The sequence below is a fragment of the Vombatus ursinus genome, unplaced genomic scaffold (assembly GCF_900497805.2).
Source record: "Vombatus ursinus unplaced genomic scaffold, bare-nosed wombat genome assembly UNPS02014818.1, whole genome shotgun sequence".
NCBI lineage: Eukaryota > Metazoa > Chordata > Mammalia > Diprotodontia > Vombatidae > Vombatus > Vombatus ursinus.
Window position 1 is genome coordinate 19,329,076 of NW_020954596.1, and position 20,262 is coordinate 19,349,337.

General features: G+C 36.9%; 2 protein-coding genes across 4 annotated transcripts in view; one reads left to right on the forward strand and one right to left on the reverse strand.

Annotated features, from left to right (window-relative positions):
• ZNF518B (zinc finger protein 518B) overlaps positions 1–14,080 on the forward strand; it is a 49,095-nt gene extending 35,015 nt beyond the window's left edge. For all 3 annotated transcript variants that reach the window (XM_027836055.1, XM_027836056.1, XM_027836054.1), the window contains exon 3: positions 12,541–14,080. In XM_027836055.1, the coding sequence (XP_027691856.1) occupies positions 12,541–12,641 (101 nt within the window). In that variant the 3' untranslated portion in view covers positions 12,642–14,080. The remainder of the gene's footprint in view (positions 1–12,540) is intronic.
• The window catches only part of CLNK (cytokine dependent hematopoietic cell linker), a 112,088-nt gene continuing 93,766 nt past the window's right edge, over positions 1,941–20,262 (reverse strand). The window contains 1 exon segment of the mRNA XM_027836060.1: positions 1,941–2,377. Coding sequence (XP_027691861.1) covers positions 2,234–2,377 — 144 coding nt within the window. The 3' untranslated portion in view covers positions 1,941–2,233.

Here is a 20,262-nt window from a genome sequence, read left to right on the forward strand (position 1 = left end):
GCATTATAGTCTATGAAGAGTGTTTGGAATATTTTGGTTTGTCTGTATCTGTTTATGGGCTCCTTATGTCCTGTCACCACTTAGGATTTTGTAAAGGCACCATGCAATGCTAAAGAATTGATATATTCTTTGTGATTCCCATTCATTAATCACCAAATATCTATCACATCTAAATCTTAGAGGCATGTTGTATGTCTGTGTGTCTGTGTGTGTGTTCCATTTCTATAGGGCCTAAATAATGCAGTTTCTCTGCTTGGCTCTGACTATATAAATTTTTACAATTTCCTTTGCCTAGAGAATGACTGCCACTTAAGCTTTTTTATATTCAGTGAAGGAATAAGAAGTTCTAGTCTAACCCCTGATTTTAATTCATCATTAGTTTTTATGTTTTAGATGTGCTTCTTGTATAGAGCAAATTATTGTTTTGTTTTCTAATTCATTTTGCCACCATCCTCCTCCTTTTTATGATTAAGTTCATCCTACTGTATTTCACTAACTCCAAGTGCCAGCCATACTGGCTAATTTGGTATTCCTTATACTTGACATTCTATTTTCCATCTCTGTGTCTTTGCATTGGTTGTCCCCCAGACCTGGAATGTTCTCTCTCCTCACCTTACTTTCATAAAATCTTTACCTTCCTTCAAGGTCCAGCTCAAATGCCACCCCCTTTGGGAGGCCAATCCTAATCTTCCTTACATTACAGTTATGTTTATTATTGTTATTTGTTTTCTGTCTGCCAAATCTTATTATAATAAGTCTATTCTAAGTCTGTAATAAGTGAAAGAAAAATCAAATATCAAGTATTTATTGGGTACAAAACACTGTGTTAGGTGCCAGGGATGAAAATGGAAAAGAAGAGGTAGTCCCTGCTCTCAAGGAGCTCTCATTCTATATTGAGTTTCAGTCATAAGTTAGATGGATAGATTCTCTTGTACTTAGAGTGCATCATCAAAGCAGATGTTAATGTATCTTTTTTAATATAATTTTCACTGAGAAAATGATATCTCCTCCTAATGTTGAAACTTACGACAGTGCCAAGGTCTTTGGTGAAGAAGGAGCTAGTTACCATCATCCTGTTTCAGCCTTGATAAGATCTACCTCAACAGAAAAGATCTGTGACCTTTTACGTCTTTTCTGGGTCTTCGGAATCTGTTGTTGCTGAGGAGGTAGGGGTAGTTCATTCTCCAGTTTGATTCATGGACAGTGCTCCGTGGTGATTGACCTGTAACACCTACAGAAGTATTCTTCAGGTCCTCTCCACAGGGTTTGATTCACAGGATGATGGCTTTGGAGGATAAACTGGAAGTAGTACTGGTGGTGAATGTGGAGGGAGCTGACAATCCAAGGGCTCTTGGTCTTACTTTCTTGTCAGTGGCAGTTGGCTATCACTTAGTAGTGATGAAGAAGGTAGATCTCTTTTTCACAGTGACTGCTTTTTTCAATAATGGCTGTAGGGGCCACCAGACTAGAAGCAGAGCCAGTGGTTTCCCTTGTGCTGCTGTTCCCAGGGCTCTTAGCTTTCAAGTCCTGAGCTAACTTCATTGAGGTCTATGGGGAGATGGTACTGGTGGCCTGAGTCTGCTTCCCACACTCTCTTCCTCAGGGCACCTTTTACCTTCAGGTAAACTGAAATGCCTGCCCCGTGGGTTGAATCAATGAGTGTCATCAATGAATGAGGATGACCGGACTTTTCTACATAGGTGTTACTTCCCTGATCCATGTGTCTTTCTGAATCTACCTGTTGAGAGTTTTTTTTCCCTTTTTTATAGGTTTCTATCATTAAGCTTTGAATCAGTCAAAGATGTTACTCAATTCTGCACTCTATTTCAATATCACTAAACCAATAGAAATTTTTTTTTTTTTGGTGAAGCAATCAGGGTTAAGTGACTTGCCCAAGGCCATACAGCTAGTAAGTATCAAATATCTGAGGCTGGATTTGAACTCAGGTCCTCCTGACTCCAAGGCCAGACCTTTATCCACTGTGCCACCTAGCTGCCCAAAAATTTCTAAACTAAAGCTCTAAGTTATAATTGTTCATTCTCCAGTTTAATAATTCTTAGATATTACATAAGCTGTTAAGGAAATATTTTTCAGAGCACATATTTTCAGTTTTTACTGGAGAATGTCCATCTTCCACTCATAATAAAATCAACTGGTCATCTCTTGAACTCTGCAGAATGTCATGAATACCAGATCTGTTGAAATAAAGGTAAAATAAAGACCTCATTCCCTCTTAGGATGAGTAGATTCTGCCAGGTGAGAGAGGTTGCTTGAGATAACAGTGCTCTCGGTGGGTTCCTGTTTGATCTTTCCCATCAATAAGCACAATAGGAAAGAATTTGTGGTACTCAATTATATCTTCTACTGAATCAAATTTCTGAAATAAAAGAAAAAGCATTTAAAAATTATTCACAGTTACAAACCATGTCCAAGATAAACCAAACAATTTAGTTCAACAAATTCAACAAATATATTAGGTTCTTGGAGAACTGAAGAGAGATATAAAGAAAGGGACTCAGATCTTAAATTTCTTTTTAAGTTAGTCGATGATTAAACGTGGTCTGTGTGCATTGGGGAGGTCTAGCATAGATGGATTGCTTAAAAGAGGAAGGTAGAAAGAAATGTATCCCATTGTTGTGACCCTTGGCAACCAAATGAACCAACGTTGAAGGAGGTTGCTCCTTGAGAGAAGAAGAGGGCAAGAATTGTAGCCCCTAGTGGGCCAGCATTGCTACATTAAAATCAAGCTAAACTGATTTTGTTTCTCACATGAAATGGGAGGGACTAGCTTCTAGCCAATTCCAAGCCCCTAATTCTTTCCCCGCACCCCCCAAGGGAGATTTTATTTTTTCTTTCCTTTGTTGTTTTGGGATGGGATAGGCCCTAAGCAACAAGACAGGCAGTAGCCTATTAGGACTTTGCAGGATGTTTGTCAAGTTGTACCAAAATATATGTTGAGGTATGGAAGAATATGAATGACCATGTTTGAGTAGGAATTTCCACATTGGGAAAGACATTTGAGATGGATAATGCAGAAGTCAGTAAAAGGCTATCCAGCATTTCACTTGTATCAAACATATTGCAGGAGATTTTTGGAGGACAGTGAATAAAGGGTGAGGTGGATACCACCCCATCTCATTTTTGCTTTAATACCTTAACTAATTAAGAATGTCTCAATCAATCACTTTATAGGCCTTAGACAAAGTACTAAACAGCTTTCCAATTGGGATGATGTTGCACAAGAATCAGGTTCAGAAAGCTGGCCATAGCTCAAAGGATTATTTTAAAATTATTAAACAAGATGAGAAGGGATTGATTTCTAGAAGTTGGAGGAAGTATTTCTTTCCAACACACCGTGGGGAAGAACTATCAGTGGGTAAAAACCTTTGGTCAAATCTCCTTTCCCCTTTGGCCAGTGGAGATCCTTCCCACTAGTGTTCTAGCATCATCTCAAGATCAGCTCATAGTAGTATCTGCATTAGGAGCCAAGGATAGATGGATGAAGTTCACCATGCTTAAGGGGAGCTTCTTGAGCACACTACACATGGGAGAAAAGGACTTGTAGCATCCCAGAGCTATGAGTTATTTCTTTGCCACATGTGTTCTCTAAGCCTGAGCCTACTCTTCCCTGGATTCTGTATGGGTGGGAGAGTGTATCACAGACTTGGGATGTTTTGTACTAATTTCTTATCATGACCTTTTAGTACATGTTCCTTTCTAAAAAAACACTTAAGGCTGAATGACTACATTGATTTTTAATAGAAGCACACTGCTAGGGGCTTAAGCAAGCCCCTCAGGGACACCCCTAGAATGCTGAAGAGGGTATTAAAGTTTTAGGGACCTGACATCAATAAGAGCCAAAGTTGTACTAAAGTTATCTGAGACCTTATGTAGGCTACATTTTTTAACTAAGCAGAGGGATAAATAATGTTAGATTCCTTTTGCTCATATTGGCCAGGTCAGAAAGGAAGGAATTATCAGAATTATCTGGAAGGACTATGGTCAAAAGATAGATCTGAAAGTCATTAAGTAATGTTACCTCTTGACCCCCTTCTGATACTCCCCCTCAACTTGGATGTAGTTCTCTGTTCTGAGCATGTTGTATTTCAGGTGACTATATATCTTTTCTGGACAGGTAGGTGGTGCAGTGCCTCAAACACTTACTGGCTCTGTGACCCTAGGCAAGTCACTTAATCCTGTTTGCCTCAGTTCCTAATCTGTAAAATAAGCTGAAGAAGGAAATGGCGAACCGTTCCAGTGCCTTTGCCAAGAAAACCTCAAATGAGGTCACAAAAAGAGTTGGACACAATTGAAATGACTGAATAACAAAAACAATGTCTTTTCTAATGGCTCAAGTTCCCCAATACTAGGGAATTGACTAGGGTCCTTAACCACATGTGATCTCTTCCCTATAGGGTGCTAGACAATCAAAACTCAACGTTACCTTCACAGTAGAGGAAGGAGTGAACAACACAGGAAACCCATTTTTTCTCCCTAGTAGAGTGACTATTCCCTCTTGCCTCACTCTCCCCACCTAAGCTATTGCCAGCCCAAGTTAATTACTTGCATAGCAGATTCCTTCACAGCAAGATAGTATGATAAAACAGAACAACACTAGCTCTGGAATCAGAGGACCTGGATTCAAATCCTGCGTCTGATGTTTACTGTGTGAACTTAGGGCACCTAGGTGGCAGTGTGGATAGTGCGACAGCCCTAGAGTTAGGAAAAACTGAGTTTCAATCCAGTCTCAGACCCTTACTAGCTATGTGACCTTGGCCAAGTCACTTAACCTCTGTTTGTTTGGGTTTCCTCATTTGTAAAATGGGGATAATAATAGCATGTACCTTCCAAGGTTGTTATGAGGATCAAGTGAGATAATATTTATAGGCACTCAGCACAATACCTGGCACAATATGTAAGTGCTATCATCATCATCATTAAACCCACTGATTCCAGTTTTTGTATAGTGAGGTGGTTGTATTAGATGGCTTCTGAGTTCCCTTCTAGCTCTCAATCTAGGAACCTGTATGTGGAAGCAGAATATATAAGCTATTAACAGATAATGAAAACAAAATAGCCTGTATGCAAATTCTACAGTATAGATATCAGAAGACACTAACTTTTTTATAAACATAATTGAGAATTTAGTGCATAGAACTACTATTGTTTTAACCTTTGTGATTTATAGTATCTTTTCTTCATTCTGGAGGACCATGTATGATACTGACTTATGATTTAATTTAAAAAAATGTAATTTTGATTTGTGTTCATTTTCCATTTGATAAACATTATGCTCCTAAATTGTAGCTTTAATGTAAGAATCCAACAGGATTGAGGCCATTAATAGAACTTTCCCTGAGGATTTTCCACAAGAGTATATAAGGCTCAGACTTCTTTTGTCAAGGGCAGCAGGTTGGTACATGGTTGACAGGAATCCCTGTGGGGTGACCATCTTCCCAATAGTTGTTTGAATATTTTCTAATAAAAATATTATTTCTAACAGAGCTGATTGTTAAACACAACACTGAGTGACTTAGTTTATTTTCTTTGACATAAGAAATGGATTAGGGAAAAATAAGTTGTAAGCTGTCAAAACAAGCAGAGTCAACTGTAAGAACAAACAACAGGAGTAGAGTTTAAGTTCTGGCTTTGCGTTACCTGCATGACTTTGGCCTCTTCTTTTTATCTCCTGATTTTTTCAGAACAATTTGGTGAAATCGGTAGTGTGATTATTGTTACATTCCTATTTTATAGATGAAGATACTGAGGCTTACAGGGGATATATGTGTAAAACATTTTGGAACTATAAATAATTTAACATACATGTTATCAACATTATTGTTATTGTTATTATCAGGGGTACTGGGAGGTTTTATATTCTTTGCCTAGTAGATACTACTATCTCTGTAGCTTTTATAGCAGCTAAGATGTAGTGGGTGACCAATGGGCCTATACTACTTTTAATCAGGATAATGAAGAATTTCAGTAACATTCAAGTTAATCCAAAAAGCATTTATTATGCACCCGCTATTTGCAAGGCCTACCGGTAGGTTAGGCAATAGGAATGTAAAGATAAAAAATTACATAGCCCCTGATCATAAAGAGCATGGAATAAGACACAATGAGTATAACGCGAGGTAGACTGAGTTAAGTACCAACAGTAGGGCTATACAAAGTGATATGAGAAAGATAAACAAAATACAGTTTTTCACCAGGAGAGTATAATAAACAAATTTAATTGATGATCTCTTAAGACCTTTTCCACCTCTGAATTGCTAAAAGTTCAAGTCCCTATCACTGGGACTGTGCCTACATGAAGTGAATAAAACAAGTCTGTTCTACCAAATAACCAATTAATTTAGTGAAGGTACAGTGTCAAATTAGTCAAACTTTGACAAACAAAAATCAATAAACCCACCACAATACAGTGTTTGGCTCACTTTTAGCTTTGAAAACCAAGTACACTCTGTTTTTGTGATGAGATCTTCTGTTCAAGATATATTCACCATAACAGATCTGAAACTGTGCTATAGAATCTATACATTTGATGCACAGTCACCTCAGAATCACAGAATTTAAAGTTGAAAGAGATCCTAATAATCATCTAGCCTAACCTATGCCCAAAAATGTAATTTACAGGTAAATGATTATTTTTTTTCAGACTATAATATGGAGTTGGAAAGATAACTTGTAGGGCACCTCCATTCGTATCAATTAGTAAGCATAACAATATGTGTATATGTCTTTCCATCCATCCATCCATCTATCTTCTGGCTACCCAATTTTGGACAGACAGTACAAATGTACACTGAGCTGGTTCCAGAATTGTTGAGGTGGAGGAAGTTGGGATAGATTGTCTTTGGGAAATTACAAATGTTTTTAATTACCCTAAGCATCTCCTTAAAACAAAGGTCAGTTTTTAATAAGAGTTTTCTTCCAGTGATCTATAGTCTCTGAAAAGTTGAGGATCACCCAGAGGACAGGAAAGGCCTCCAATGCATTACAATCAAAGAATTATAAAGGAAGTGAATTGTAAAGGATGTCATTAAGGAAATGTGATCAAAGAAAGAAAAAGGACTGATGTTGTGTGAGAGATAATTAATGGATATATTGTATATTTCATTGATATCCTTGGGATATCAGAAAAATTTGAGTCAGATCTCTAGCATATTAGGGAAATCTTTTATGGTAGATAGATGGACAGACAGATAGATATGGATAAGAGTCATGAGTTGCAACTTTCATCACTGGAGGGAATCCTCACATGAATAATAGCCATCTGAACATTTGATATTGATAAGCTAGAGGGCATGAAAGAGTGTCACCAAGATGTTGGGGAACTGGACATGATGGCATACGAGAAAACATCAAAGGAACTGACGATGTTTAAGGTGGAAAAGATGAGGAGGAACGTGATAATTATCTTCATGCATTTGTCGATTAGAAGGATTAGCCTTGTCCTTGGCTTCAGTGGTCAAAACAAAGTAATGTGTGAAAGTTTCTGAGAAGCAAGTTTTACTTCTGTGAGAAAAAAACTTCCTAACAATTTGATCTACATGAAAATAGAATGAGCTGCCAGAGGAGATAGTGGTCTCCCCTTTAACTGAAGGCCCTTGATCAGAGATTGGATCATCATTTATCAGGAAAGATATTAAGGAACTAAGGACAGAAATTAAAGCTCTGAAGGGAGAAATCAATTTTATGAGTAGAAAAGTTAGAGGATGGCAGATTAGAGGTAACTCCATTGAATTCTCTCAACATTCTTCTCCAAACAACTTTAAAATAACACCTCAAATCAGATTTTGAAGCAGCAGAGCTAACAAAAGGTCAGGGTGAAACATTTTTTTCCCAGCCAAATAAAACTTAGGAGGTCAGCAGAAGTTTGTGGCATCGGAGTAAAGGCCTGTCTGGAGCTTGCACAAGTGGCAGCAACCAAAGCAGCAGCAGGAGCTTCAGGAACTCTCAGCCCAAAGATGGTAAGGGAGGCCAGATGACTGCTCAGAAAGAAATTATAGGGATCTTCTGCTGGCACTGATAGTCAACTTTATTGCCCGTATGCAGTTGTGGGTTGCAATTCCAGGGCAGAGAGGAGCACTGGTGGTTGGTCACAAGAGAGCAGGGGCCCTGGTCACAGTTCCAAGGCAAAGAGGAACACTAACGGAACTACAGGGGACTAGGGTAAAGACCAGAGCACAGACCGGGGGAGCGGTGACCACGTGTCTCCCAGTATCACACGGTCTTGGAAGCACCAGAAATTTGCAGATTCTCACAACTAGCTGTGAAAACAGCAGCGTGAAAAAGCCTGAAGCTTGGAACAGCGTCTGCCTGCCCCTAGGCGAGCAGAACACAACTTTAACGTAAAGTTCAGAGTTAAGAAATAGGCTGGAAAATGAACAAACAACAACAAAAATAAATTTTGACCATAAAAAGATACTACTGTGGCAGGGAAGACCAAGACATAAACTCAGAAGAAGACAACAATGTGAAAACAGAAACAAAGTTTCAGAGAAAAATGCTGATTGGAAACAAGACCAAAAAGATTATCCTGGAAGAAATAAAAGTGATAGAGGAAAGATTGGAAAAAGAAACGAGAGTGATACAAAAAAATTATGAAAAGAGAATTAACAACTTGGTAAAAGAGACACAAAAATACTGAAGAAAATGATGCCTTTAAAAAGCAGAATTGGCCAAATCGAAAAAGAGGTACAAATCTCATTGAAGAAAATTCCTTAAAAATTAGAATTGGGCAAGTGGAAGCTGATTCCTTGAGATATCAAGACACAATAAAACAAAGTCAAAAGAATGAAAAAATAGATGAAAATGTAAAATATCAGAAATATAACTGACTTGGAAAACAGATCAAGGAGAGATAATTTAAGAATTATTGGACTACTTGAAAGCCATAATCAAAGAAAGAGCCTATATGTTTATGTGTGTGTGTGTGTGTTATATTTCCAAAAATTATTAAGGAAGACTGCCCTGATAGCTTAGATCCAGAGGGTAAAATAGAAGTTGAAAGAATCCGCTGATCACATCCTAAAAGAGATCCCAAAATGAAAACTCCCAGGATTATAGCCAAATTCCAGAGGAGAAAATACTGCAAGTAACCAGAAAGAAACAGTTCAAATATGGAGCCACACTCAGGATCACATAAGATTTAATGGCTTTCAGAGGGTTTGGAATATGATATTCTGAACTTCAAAGGAGCTAGGATTACAACCAAGAATAAGCTACCCAGAAAAACTGAGTGTGGTCCTTTAGGGGGGAAAATGGGTATTTAAAATAGAGGACTTTCAAACATTCCTGATGCAAAGGCCAGAACTGAATAGAAAACACAAGAGAATGAAAAGGCCAGAGCTGAATAGAAAATTTGCCATTCAGACACAAGAGAATTATAATGAGAAGATGACACAAGTAATTCCTAAGAACTTTGAGGGCAGCTAGGTAATGCAAGTGGATAGAATGCCAGGCCTGGAGTCAGGAAGATTCATCTTCCTAAGTTCATATCTCACTTCAGATACATACTGAAAAAAGGGAGGCAGTGGTTAGAAGCAAAATAGACTAGAGGGAGGGAAGGAGGAGAAGAGAGAGAGAGAGAGAGGAAACATAAGAAATGGATGGAAAGAAAAATACAATAATCATAGCTGTGAATGTGAATGGGATGAACTCATAAAATAGAAGCAGATAGTAGAATGGATTAGAAACCAGAATCCAAAGATACACTGTTTACAAGAGACAACTTGAAACAGAAAGACACACACACAGAGTTAAAATAGAGGGCTGCAGCAGAATCTAATATGCTTCAGCTAACCTGGAAAAAAAAAAGGCAGAGGAAGCAATCATGATCTCAGACAAAGGAAAAGCAGAAATGGACCTAAAAGAGATAATCAAGGAAACTGCATTTTTCTAAAAGGTATCATAAAAAACGAAGTAATATCAAAAGTTTTTACAGGAAGTTTCTGATAAAGGCCTCTTTTCTGAAACATATACTGAGTATAAAACTGAGTCAAATTTATAAAAATAAGAGCCATCTGTAGTCATATGAAAAAGTGTTCACCATTGATTAAAGAAAGGCACATTAAAACAACTTTGAGGTACCACCTCACATTTATCAGAGATGACAAATGCTGGAGAGGATGAGGGAAAATAGGTTCACTAATGAACTGTTAGTGGAGTAGTGAAATGTTCCAACCATTCTGCAGAACAGTTTGGAACTAGGCCTACAGGGCCTGTGCATATCTTTTGACCCAGAAATACCAGTACTAGGTCTGTATCCCAAAGAGATTAAAGAAAAGGGACCTATGTGCACAAAAATATTTATAGCAGCAATTTTTGTGGTGGCAAAGAATTGGAAATTGAGAGGATGGTTGAATTAGTTGTGATATGTGATTGTGATGGAGTACTATTATGCTGCAGGAAATCATGACAGGGGTGGTTTCAGGAAAAAAACATGGCAAGACTTAGATGAACTGATGCAGAGTGAAGAGAGAAGAACCTGGAGATCGTTGTGCTAGTTAGAGTAATGTTGTAATGATCAACTGTGAAAGACTTAGTTACTCTGATAAATACAGTGATTCAAGACAATTCCAAAGGATTCATGATGATGAAATGCTATTCACTTCCCTTTTTTTTTTTTGGCTAGGCAATGGGGTTAAGTGACTTGCCCAGGGTCACACGGCTAGCAAATGTCAAGTGTCTGAGGTCAGATTTGAACTCAGGTCCTCCTGACTCCAGGGCCAGTGCTCTATCCACTGTGCCACCTAGCTGCCCCAATGCTATTCATTTCCACAGAGAGAATTGATGAATTCTGAGTGCTAATTGAAATATAATTTCTCATTTTCTTTATTTTTCTTGCTTTTTAAAAGAAATATGGCTGATATGGAAATGTTTTACATTATTTCATATGTATAATTGATATCATATTCCTTGCCTTCCCAGTGGGTGGGGGACACAGTGGGAAGGAGGTAAAGAATTTCAAACTCAAAATTTTAAAAAGAAAAGAATGTTTAAAATAAATAAATAATAATTTTTTTAAAAAAGAATAGGGGATTTAGAACACAAGGCAGTCATTTTTCAAAACAAAAAGATCCTCTTAAAAGTAAAATGACAAAATAAGATCACCAAAATGTAAAGGAAATTAAGGAAAATTAAAGTAAAGGAAATTAAGTAAAATCTAATGACATGATTTTATAAACACACAAGAGCTCTACAAAATAAGAATATTGAATTTAAAGATGGAATGAACATGATCTAAATATTAGAGATCTTTCAGAAATAATGGGAAAAATATGTGAATACCATACTTCAAGAAATCATACAGGAAAATGTTCAGAAATGTTGGAAACAAGGGACAAAGAATAAATTGAGAGAATCCAAAGACCTGTTACAGAAAGATGCCCCAAATTTAACTCACCCAGAACCATTTTAGTTAGACTTTTGGATTGTACTGCCAGTCAACATATGATGCTGAGTGTATGATATTCTGAAAAGCAAAGAATATTAGAAAAGTAACATCTTGCAAGGCTTTAAGAATAATCATTAATGAAAATAATTATTTGTTTAGTAAAAGGGAAGAATTTGAGAATCTCCTTAAAAAAGATGGAGTGGTAAGTAGAATATTCAGTTTATAGATTCGTTAAACAAAATACAAGTAAGTAGTTCAGATAGCATTGAAAGAAAAAAATTGTGAAATGTGTGTTTTTGTAAATTTAAAATTAGACAAAGTCAATGTGGTTGGGGGGTTGTTTTTTCTCTTGTTTAAAAAAACAGTATCCAAAAGACATGGAGTGACCAATGAAAGTATCTAAGAGCAAAAGAATCCAAGAAACAAGAAAAACACATGAGAGTAAAAAAGGGTGAGAGTAGAAGGAAGACATAAATTAATATTTCAGGGACAAAAGTTCTCATTCAGTAAATCAGTATTATTACTGGTGGGATAATACAGAGGAATTCCTCTTAGGTGGAAAAAGGGGAGATAGGGACAGAGGAGTCTGGGGAAATAGTGGTCAGGACTTGAAAAGAAAAGTGGAGGATTTTCCATTTCTGTCCCTCCATTTGGGATGGTGAGAGAAGGGAGAGATGAAGGTTAAGTCACAGAGAGAGCACTGGGAATCTGGTCTCACCAACTGAGAGGAAATGCTCTGGTTCCATCACAGGAGTGGATAGGGTTGAGATAGGAATGTTTGAATGAGTTTTTTGGTGGTGTGGTTGATTTTTGGAAAGTTCTACCTGCTTGGTTTGTGTTTCTTGGGTCTGCCTCCCACCAGAACAAGGTGAGAAGTTGAGACCCCCTGGATGCATAGCTGGGAGAGATTAACATGGAGTGAAAATGGAGGACATTAAAAATTATAGGTAGGACAGCACCAGCGAGGAATTTTGCTACAGTTGCATCTGGAGGAGTAAGGTGACTCTTTCACCAATGATTTCTAGTGAGAGAACCATGCTGTAAAGGGAAGGGGTGTGAAACTTTCCCACCCCCACGGTCATATCAGAAATGGACCTGGGTCTTTGGTCTCTTCATTTATTTATTTTCTATTCTAGGTGCAGAGTATAGAGTCTTCAGTCTGGGACTTGAGCATGAGCGACAGGGATCCAGGAACCCAGGAATCCAGGTCAGATGTTGTCCAGCAGCAACACGTTGAGGAACAAGGGTCTAGGACTGCAACCCATCAGAAGGAGCGGTGATGCTGGCTTTGGATGTGAACTTGTCGAGACATTGAACTTTAGTTGTGAGCCTAACTCTCTCCCTGCCCCTGTAACCGCAATATGTGAGATATGTTTGTAGTTTGTTCTGGCTATATCTTTAAATTAAATATTCCTTTGTAAAAGCGATTGAATGTTAAGTGCTTAAATGGAACTGGGCTAGTCACAGGGTCCTTACAATGGGACAGGAGAGCAGCTCTGAGGGTCTGTTGGCAGACAAAAGAAACAAGCCCCCTCACCACATCAAAGAACCTGAAGGGGAGATGCAACAGACTTGACTCCAAGAGTGGGACCAGGATTAACCACGTTACACGTATATTGTTTCCTAGTGCTGTTTATTTCACTTTGCATCAGTTCACATAGGTCTTTCTGTCCTTTTCTGTATTCATTTTTGTTATCAGGGCTCAGTCATGTTCCTTTCCATTTATGTACCGCAATTTACCTGTTCCCCAATCACTGGGGGAATTCTACTTTGTTTCTAGTCCTTTACTACCACAAAAAAATGTAGTAGTAGTAGCAGCAGCAGCAGTAGTGGTAAATATTTTTAACCCTAAAAATAGTTGTAGGAGAAGGAAAGCACAAAGAATAGAACCAGATTCCATGGATTCTGATTATAGAGTATTCCTAAATGAAACCCATTGTATCTTCACTAATTAATATTCTAACATACTAGAAGTGAGATTTATCAAAATATATTTCAAGGGGACAAAAAGATTGAGAAAGGGAAGTAGGGAGAAGATTTCTAAGTGCACTAATAGATGAGTTGGTTAGATGTGGGAGCAAAACTTATGTCTACCAGAAGCTTCAGACTATTTGGTGGCAACGGAGAGAACAAGAAAGGATCATGTAAGTATTCTAGAATGGGAAAGGAAGAAGGAAGGAAGAAAGTGGAATGAAGACATTTCTTGGAAAGGGATATTACAAATTCGTGGCATTGAAATTAAGAAAATGGATTAGTGTGTGTAAGCAGAGAGGATTCAAGAGAGAGGGGGGAATTTGGTACCATGCTCTTACCTCAGCCAAGAATGGGAAGTGGGCTGAAAGGAAAGAAGAAGTGGGTCAGAGAGGACAGAATTAGGGTAAATTAAACTATAGAGACTAAAGACAATATTAAAAGAGATGGGATAAATATTAAAAGTGTTTAATGGGAAAAATATAAATTTAAAATTGTCACCCTAAATGTGACTGGGTTAAATCTCACCCCCCCACCCCAATTGGAAGAATGGATTTTTAAACTTTCTGCATTAAAAAATACATAAATCCTAAAGATAGCCACAGAATGAAAATGAGAAGATGAGAGGACAGAACAAACTCTGTAACTGTAGCCTTATTTAACTCTAAAATAATTCATTAATCCTAAAACAAATATAAATGAAGAAATATGGAAAATTGGAAAAGTAATGAAGAAACTTGAAAATAAAAAAACCCAGAACTGATAAAGCTAATAGCTGGTTTAAAAAAAGATTATGAAATTATTAGATAAGTTGTTTAAAAAAGAGAAGAAATCATTTGAACACAAAAGGAAGTAAGAACTGTCGGTTACTATTGTACATATAATGCATATATACCAACAAAATTAAGAATTCAAATGAAATAATTTTTATCTACAAAAATTAAAAGAACAAGAAATGATGAACTGAAAGAATTCAATCTCCTAAAAAGAAATCGAGTAAGCCATAAATTAATTGCCAAAATTGAAAAAAAAATGGCACTGGGATAAATGTATTTACAAATGAATCCTATCAAGTATTTAAAGAGCAGTTAGTACCTATGCTATTAAAATGCTAAAAAAAAATCAAATGAGGTCCTATGCCAATGATGATAATAATGATCATCATGATGGTGGTGGGGATGATGATGCAACTGGATGTCCAATACAAAATACAGCATCTTTTATGATAGCAAATAATAGGAAACCAACTGGGTATGCCTTGACAGGGAAATGACTGAATAAATTATTGCATATAATGCAATGAAATATCATGTAAGAAATTATCAATATGAGGAATTCAGAAAAAAAACATTGGAAGAATTACATGAAAAGATGGAAAAATGAGAACAATGTACATCATGGAAAGATCACTAAAAGGAAACCAAGCTGAGTATTTTTTTTTTCAAAAGCAGTAATGATCCTAGAGATCATAGGAACTGATGATGGAATATATTCCCTCCTTTTATTAGAGAGGTAGTGGACTACAATGGTAGAATGTTGCATGCATTGTCATATGCTGTCATATCAATTGTTTTCCTTTGTTACAAGGGGTGGGCACTTCATTTTGTTCCTGGGGTAGGATGAGAGACATATTCAGAAATAATTTTACTGTTAGAAACCTTTAAAAAAGAGAGAATCCAGGACCCCTTCTTTGTCATTGAAGGAAGTCTTTTGTGCAAGATCACCCTTTTGGACGATTGACAAATTTGTATGTTGGTTTGGTTATGAAGAGTAAGTATGAATTAAAGTGCATCATTATTAAGAATCTGAAGTAAGACCTTGGGGAAAAAATTATATGAACTAATGCACGATGAAGTGAGCAGAACCAAAGAACTGAATAGTTTTTTGACTCCTCCTTACAATAACAACATTGTAAATACAAACAATTTTGAAAGACTTAAGAAATTTAATCAATTTGAAAATCAACTATGATTCTGAGGACTGATAATACCCACCTCCTTAAAGAGTTGTGATGGCCTCAGGGTTCAGAATGAGATTTTTTTTTTTGACATGACCAATGTTTGAAAATGTTCTGCTTGTTTATTATCATTTGTTAGAAAAGTTTTGTTTTTCTTTTCTTTTTTAAATGGGAGTGGGATGGTGAGAGCTATGGAAACAAATTTGGATTCATTAAAAAAAAGAATCTAATGTAAGAAATTAATGTAAGGAATATAGGAGATATTTGTACAGTACAGCCTCTGCATTCAGGAACTTCTCAGGAAGTAGATAGGACATTCCATAAGCTGAGTATTTCAAATAGTTAAGCGTTCATGCATTTAAGCACCTCCTTTGGTTGTTGTTTTAACCACTTTAATTCAATAAACTGTCTGGTAATCTTTTCAGTTTTTTACATCCTTCACTACCTCCTCAAACTGATTATCATTTACCATTTTCTTAACAATTCAGGGGCACCAATTATGAATTTCAGCTCTTATGCTTGGATATAATATAGTGACAGTCATGCAAAGCTGTATAGCCCCTGTGTGCATTTTAACATACATCAATTATTTTAGGCTTTTGGGCTTTTTTAGTTCTTTTGTCTGTTTCCTATGCATCTTTCCTTACTTTCAAGCTATTAGTTATCACTTTTTCTCTGATGCTGATGTAACTGCCTGAAGTAGCCCTTCTCTTCCTTGACCTCTACTAATTTTAATCTTTCCTAAGGTTAGAAACCAGACAACCAAGATAGTTAGAACTATATCTAAAGTAAGTAAGTAAGCTTTCCTATGAGTAGAGTACATGAATTTTACCCCATGGATTTTGTGATAGCCATTTTGACTTCGGTGATTGTGTTTCCTTCTCAGCTATGTTCTCAATAGGTAGTGGAAGGAAGGGAAGAAGTATTTATTAAGCACCTACTCAGAGCCAGGCACTAAGTACCTTACAAATTTATCTTGTTTGTTCTTTAAAACAACTCTGTGAAATAGATACTATTATTCTCCATATTTTGTATTTGAGGAAACTGAGGTACAAGTTAAGTGATTTGCCCAGGGTCACACAACTAATAAGGCTGGATTTGAATTCAGGTCTTTCTGAGCCCGAGTCCAGCACTCTATCCATTGTGCAGCCTAGCTGTCTCTGGATAAATGAATTCTAGGTAAGTGAAGTACTAGTGTAGTTATAAATCTATAGAAAAAATATTCTAAGGCACCATGATAAAAGGATATGATTGTTCATCTAGGAATCAGAAAATCTTGATTTGAGTCTTTACTCTGACATTACTTGTGTTACTTTGGATAAGTCACTCAACTTCATTGAATATCAGTTGTCTCATCTATAGTATATAGGGAATAGTTCCCTGTTTTCCTCAGAGGATTGTTTGGAAACTCAAATGAAATAAAAGATGTAAGAATCCCTTTGTAGAATGCTTTACCATAATAATACTTTGAAAAATTAAGGAATTAGTGGGAAAGAAATTAAGACCTTAAAATTTCTATCATTAATTTCTAGTTATAAACAACCTATCTTTTCTTTTTATTATTTTTTGCTTTTCAAGTGTAAAAGTAAAATGGAAAAATGAAACTTTTCATGCATAACCCATTAAAAATATGTTTACTCATATGTGGTATTAATCTCTGGGGAAGGCATGACTACATTCTAATCTTTGTTTTCTCTAGAATGTCATGACATAATGAATTCAATATTAATTGTTTTTAATATTCTGCTATATGGATGGTATTTTATATGAATGAATAATCTTAACAGGAAACAGAAGCCAAGAATGGCACAATTAATCATTTTGTCATTTCTTATTATTTCTCTCTGGTAGTGGGCCTGTAGCTGAAATTTTAACCTAAAGAGATATTAATAAAAGAAGAATTTAATAATAATCTCTTTCTAAGAAAAAAGTCATTTCAAGTGGATAGCAAATGGCAGGCTGATATTAGATATTAGATCTTAAAGGCTAAATTTTTTTGTGTTTGCCTTTCGGGAGCAATTTTTCATTTATTGCCAAGAAGTTTAATAACCTTTGTGGCCACACATAGACACACACACACACACACACACACACACACACACTCCTTTAAGTTCATTAATATGTTTTTGATACAGCCTTTTACTTGATAAATTATAATAAATGAAGAAACACATATAAAATGAAATTATAATAAATCCACAGCTATTTTTCTCTTGTTAGTTACATCCCATTTATTCAATCAAAGGAGCTAGGATTCAAGTCAAGTCAAATCAAGTCAAGTTCATAAGATACAATCCATGGCCTTCTTTAATGAGAGTTATAGTTGATTAGGGCAAAAAGGCCAAGTAAACAAACTATTATAGGGCAAAATATGTTTATTTGGTCATCCAAATTTGTAGCTATTTTTCCCAACCTTGTGCTGTAAGTAAATTTGAAAAGCATACCAAGTCTGCATCCAAATAATTATTATTTCTTAAAAGATATGATCTCTAACATCCTTTTCCATTCTGACATTTAATATCATATGTTCTAAGTCACTTTCTGCTCCAGTAATCTTTGTTCTAAGTTTGATAGTCCTCTCAAGTTATCAATTTAATGTTATATGTTCTTAAGCCTCATAGGGCACTGACATTTCATATTTTAAGGTTCCTCCAGTCATGGTATTCAATGTCCCATTGATGAGGTAGAACGGAGGGCTTGAGGCAGATGGAACAAACAGGATGCAGTCAGAAAAGTGACCAAAGAAGATTATGCATTGAAGCCCCCCACCAGGGACTTTGCTTTCACCAAGCACCCCCCAATTACCTGACATTCCAGAACAACTCTTCCCCTCCCCTTTCCTGTTATCCTCACTTATCTATATGACAAAGACACCTTTTGGACTTTCTTGATATTCCAGGTATTCCAGAGCCTTGCTTACCCCTCCTCCCTTCTGTTGCCTTTACCCCTATCGTGTTAAACTGTATAGACCAGACACCAGACACCTAACCCTAATGATTGCTCCGCCTCCCTTAGGGGAACGGCCTGCCACCTACGCTCTGTCTCTTCCATGTAGAGAGGGCCTGATAAGGCCCTGCCTCCCTTAGGGAAGCAGGACCTGCTTGGGTACAGCACCCAAATCAATGCCTTTCTTTAACTGGGAGAACTGTCCAAGTGAATTTCTTCAGGACACTGGGCTGGTGGCACCCCAACATTCTTGGGATGCACCCTGAATCCATCACCATGTTTTAAGGTACTTTCTACACTTCTATAATTCTATGGTTGCCCACTTGCCATCAGTCTCAAAGGGCAGGCTTATATCCGAAAATTTTTATTACTTTTTTTAAACTTACAAAATAATGGTTAATGAGGACATTACCCATTGAAATAAAATATAATTTTAGTTTTAAAAATTAACACACTGATCTCAAATTTAGCACAGTGTTTACTACCTAGTTCAATATATCAACACTTAACTGGGTACTCTTTAAATGGAATGGGTATTCAATAAATATTTATTGAATGAATGAATTTAATAGATGATTTTCAATTAGTTTTATTATTTCCATATGCCAATTAGCACTGGGTCAGGCATGTTTACACATTGTTCATTTGTTTCAGTCATGTCTGTCTCTTCATGACCCCATTTGGGGTTTTCTTGGCAGAGAAACTGGAGTGGTTTGCCATTTCATTCTCCAGATCATTTTACAGTTGAAGAAACTGAAGCAAACAGGTTAAGTTACTTATCCAGGGTTACATGTCCAGTAAGTATCTAAGACCAGATTTGAACTCAGGTCCTCCTGACCCCAGGCCTGGCACTTTATTTCCTGAACTGCCTGGCTGCCCATGTTTACACATGTACTTTAAGAATTCTATTTCTCTTGCTTACAACCTTTGTGACTTTGAACACATCACTTAACCTCCCTTTGCCTCAATTTCTTCATGTGTAAAATGAGGGGTTAGACAAGATGACCTCTGAGGTTATTTCCTATGAAGATCCAGGTATGTTTAATGTATTTCAAAGATTAATGATTTCTTCAGTACTTCTTCCACTGATGCAGATGGCAACTTCTATGTCCTTCAAGGGACAGTCTCCATGAATTGTTAATAGCCAAAAATTAAAAATAAAAATCACCCAGTGGCCATGATGGGGTGCTGGGACCTGGACCCCTAAAAGGAAAAGACCATGTCTTTGAAAGCAACCCAGTCCCCTAATTTCCCCATACAATTCAACATCCCAGATCACTGGCATCTTGCCCAAGGCATCTGGCCCACCCCCACCCCCTTTCACAGTCCTCTCTTGGCCTGCTCCAGGCTATTTACCACTCGTTAATCACATCAAGATCTTTTCACTGACCATTTCTCCCTTTTTTTAATATACAAGTATCAGTCTCATCCTCATCAAGCTGCAGATTTACTAGAAATCTTGCCCACTTGTTACAATAAATTGCCCCTTGACTGGAAGAAGGTTTGAGTGTGTGAATTCATTCCAGGCAGACTCACCCTGTATCCTTACATTTTGGGGTTCCCAGCACCCCAAACCACAATAGCCACATTTCCAAACAGTCTCTCCAAACTTAGCTATACTAATTTGGTCCTCAGAAAACAGATAAGCAGCCTGTCACTGGCTTTCTTGAAACCTTTGTACTGGGATCCTTCTGAACCTTTATAGTTTGGTAGGATCTGCCAACACTTGTGTTTTAGAAGCATAATCTTTGAAGGGAGAGGGGAAGAAAAATTTATGAAGCACCTACTATCTACTATATACTGTGCTAAGTGCTTTACAAATATCTCATTTGATCCTCATAACAATCTTGCAAGGTAGGTGCTATTATTATTCCCATTTCACAGTTGAAGAAATGAAGGCAAATGGAGGTTAGGTGACTTGCCTATGGTTAGTAAATATCTGAAACTGGATTTGAATTCAGGTCTTCCTGACTCCGGACTCAGC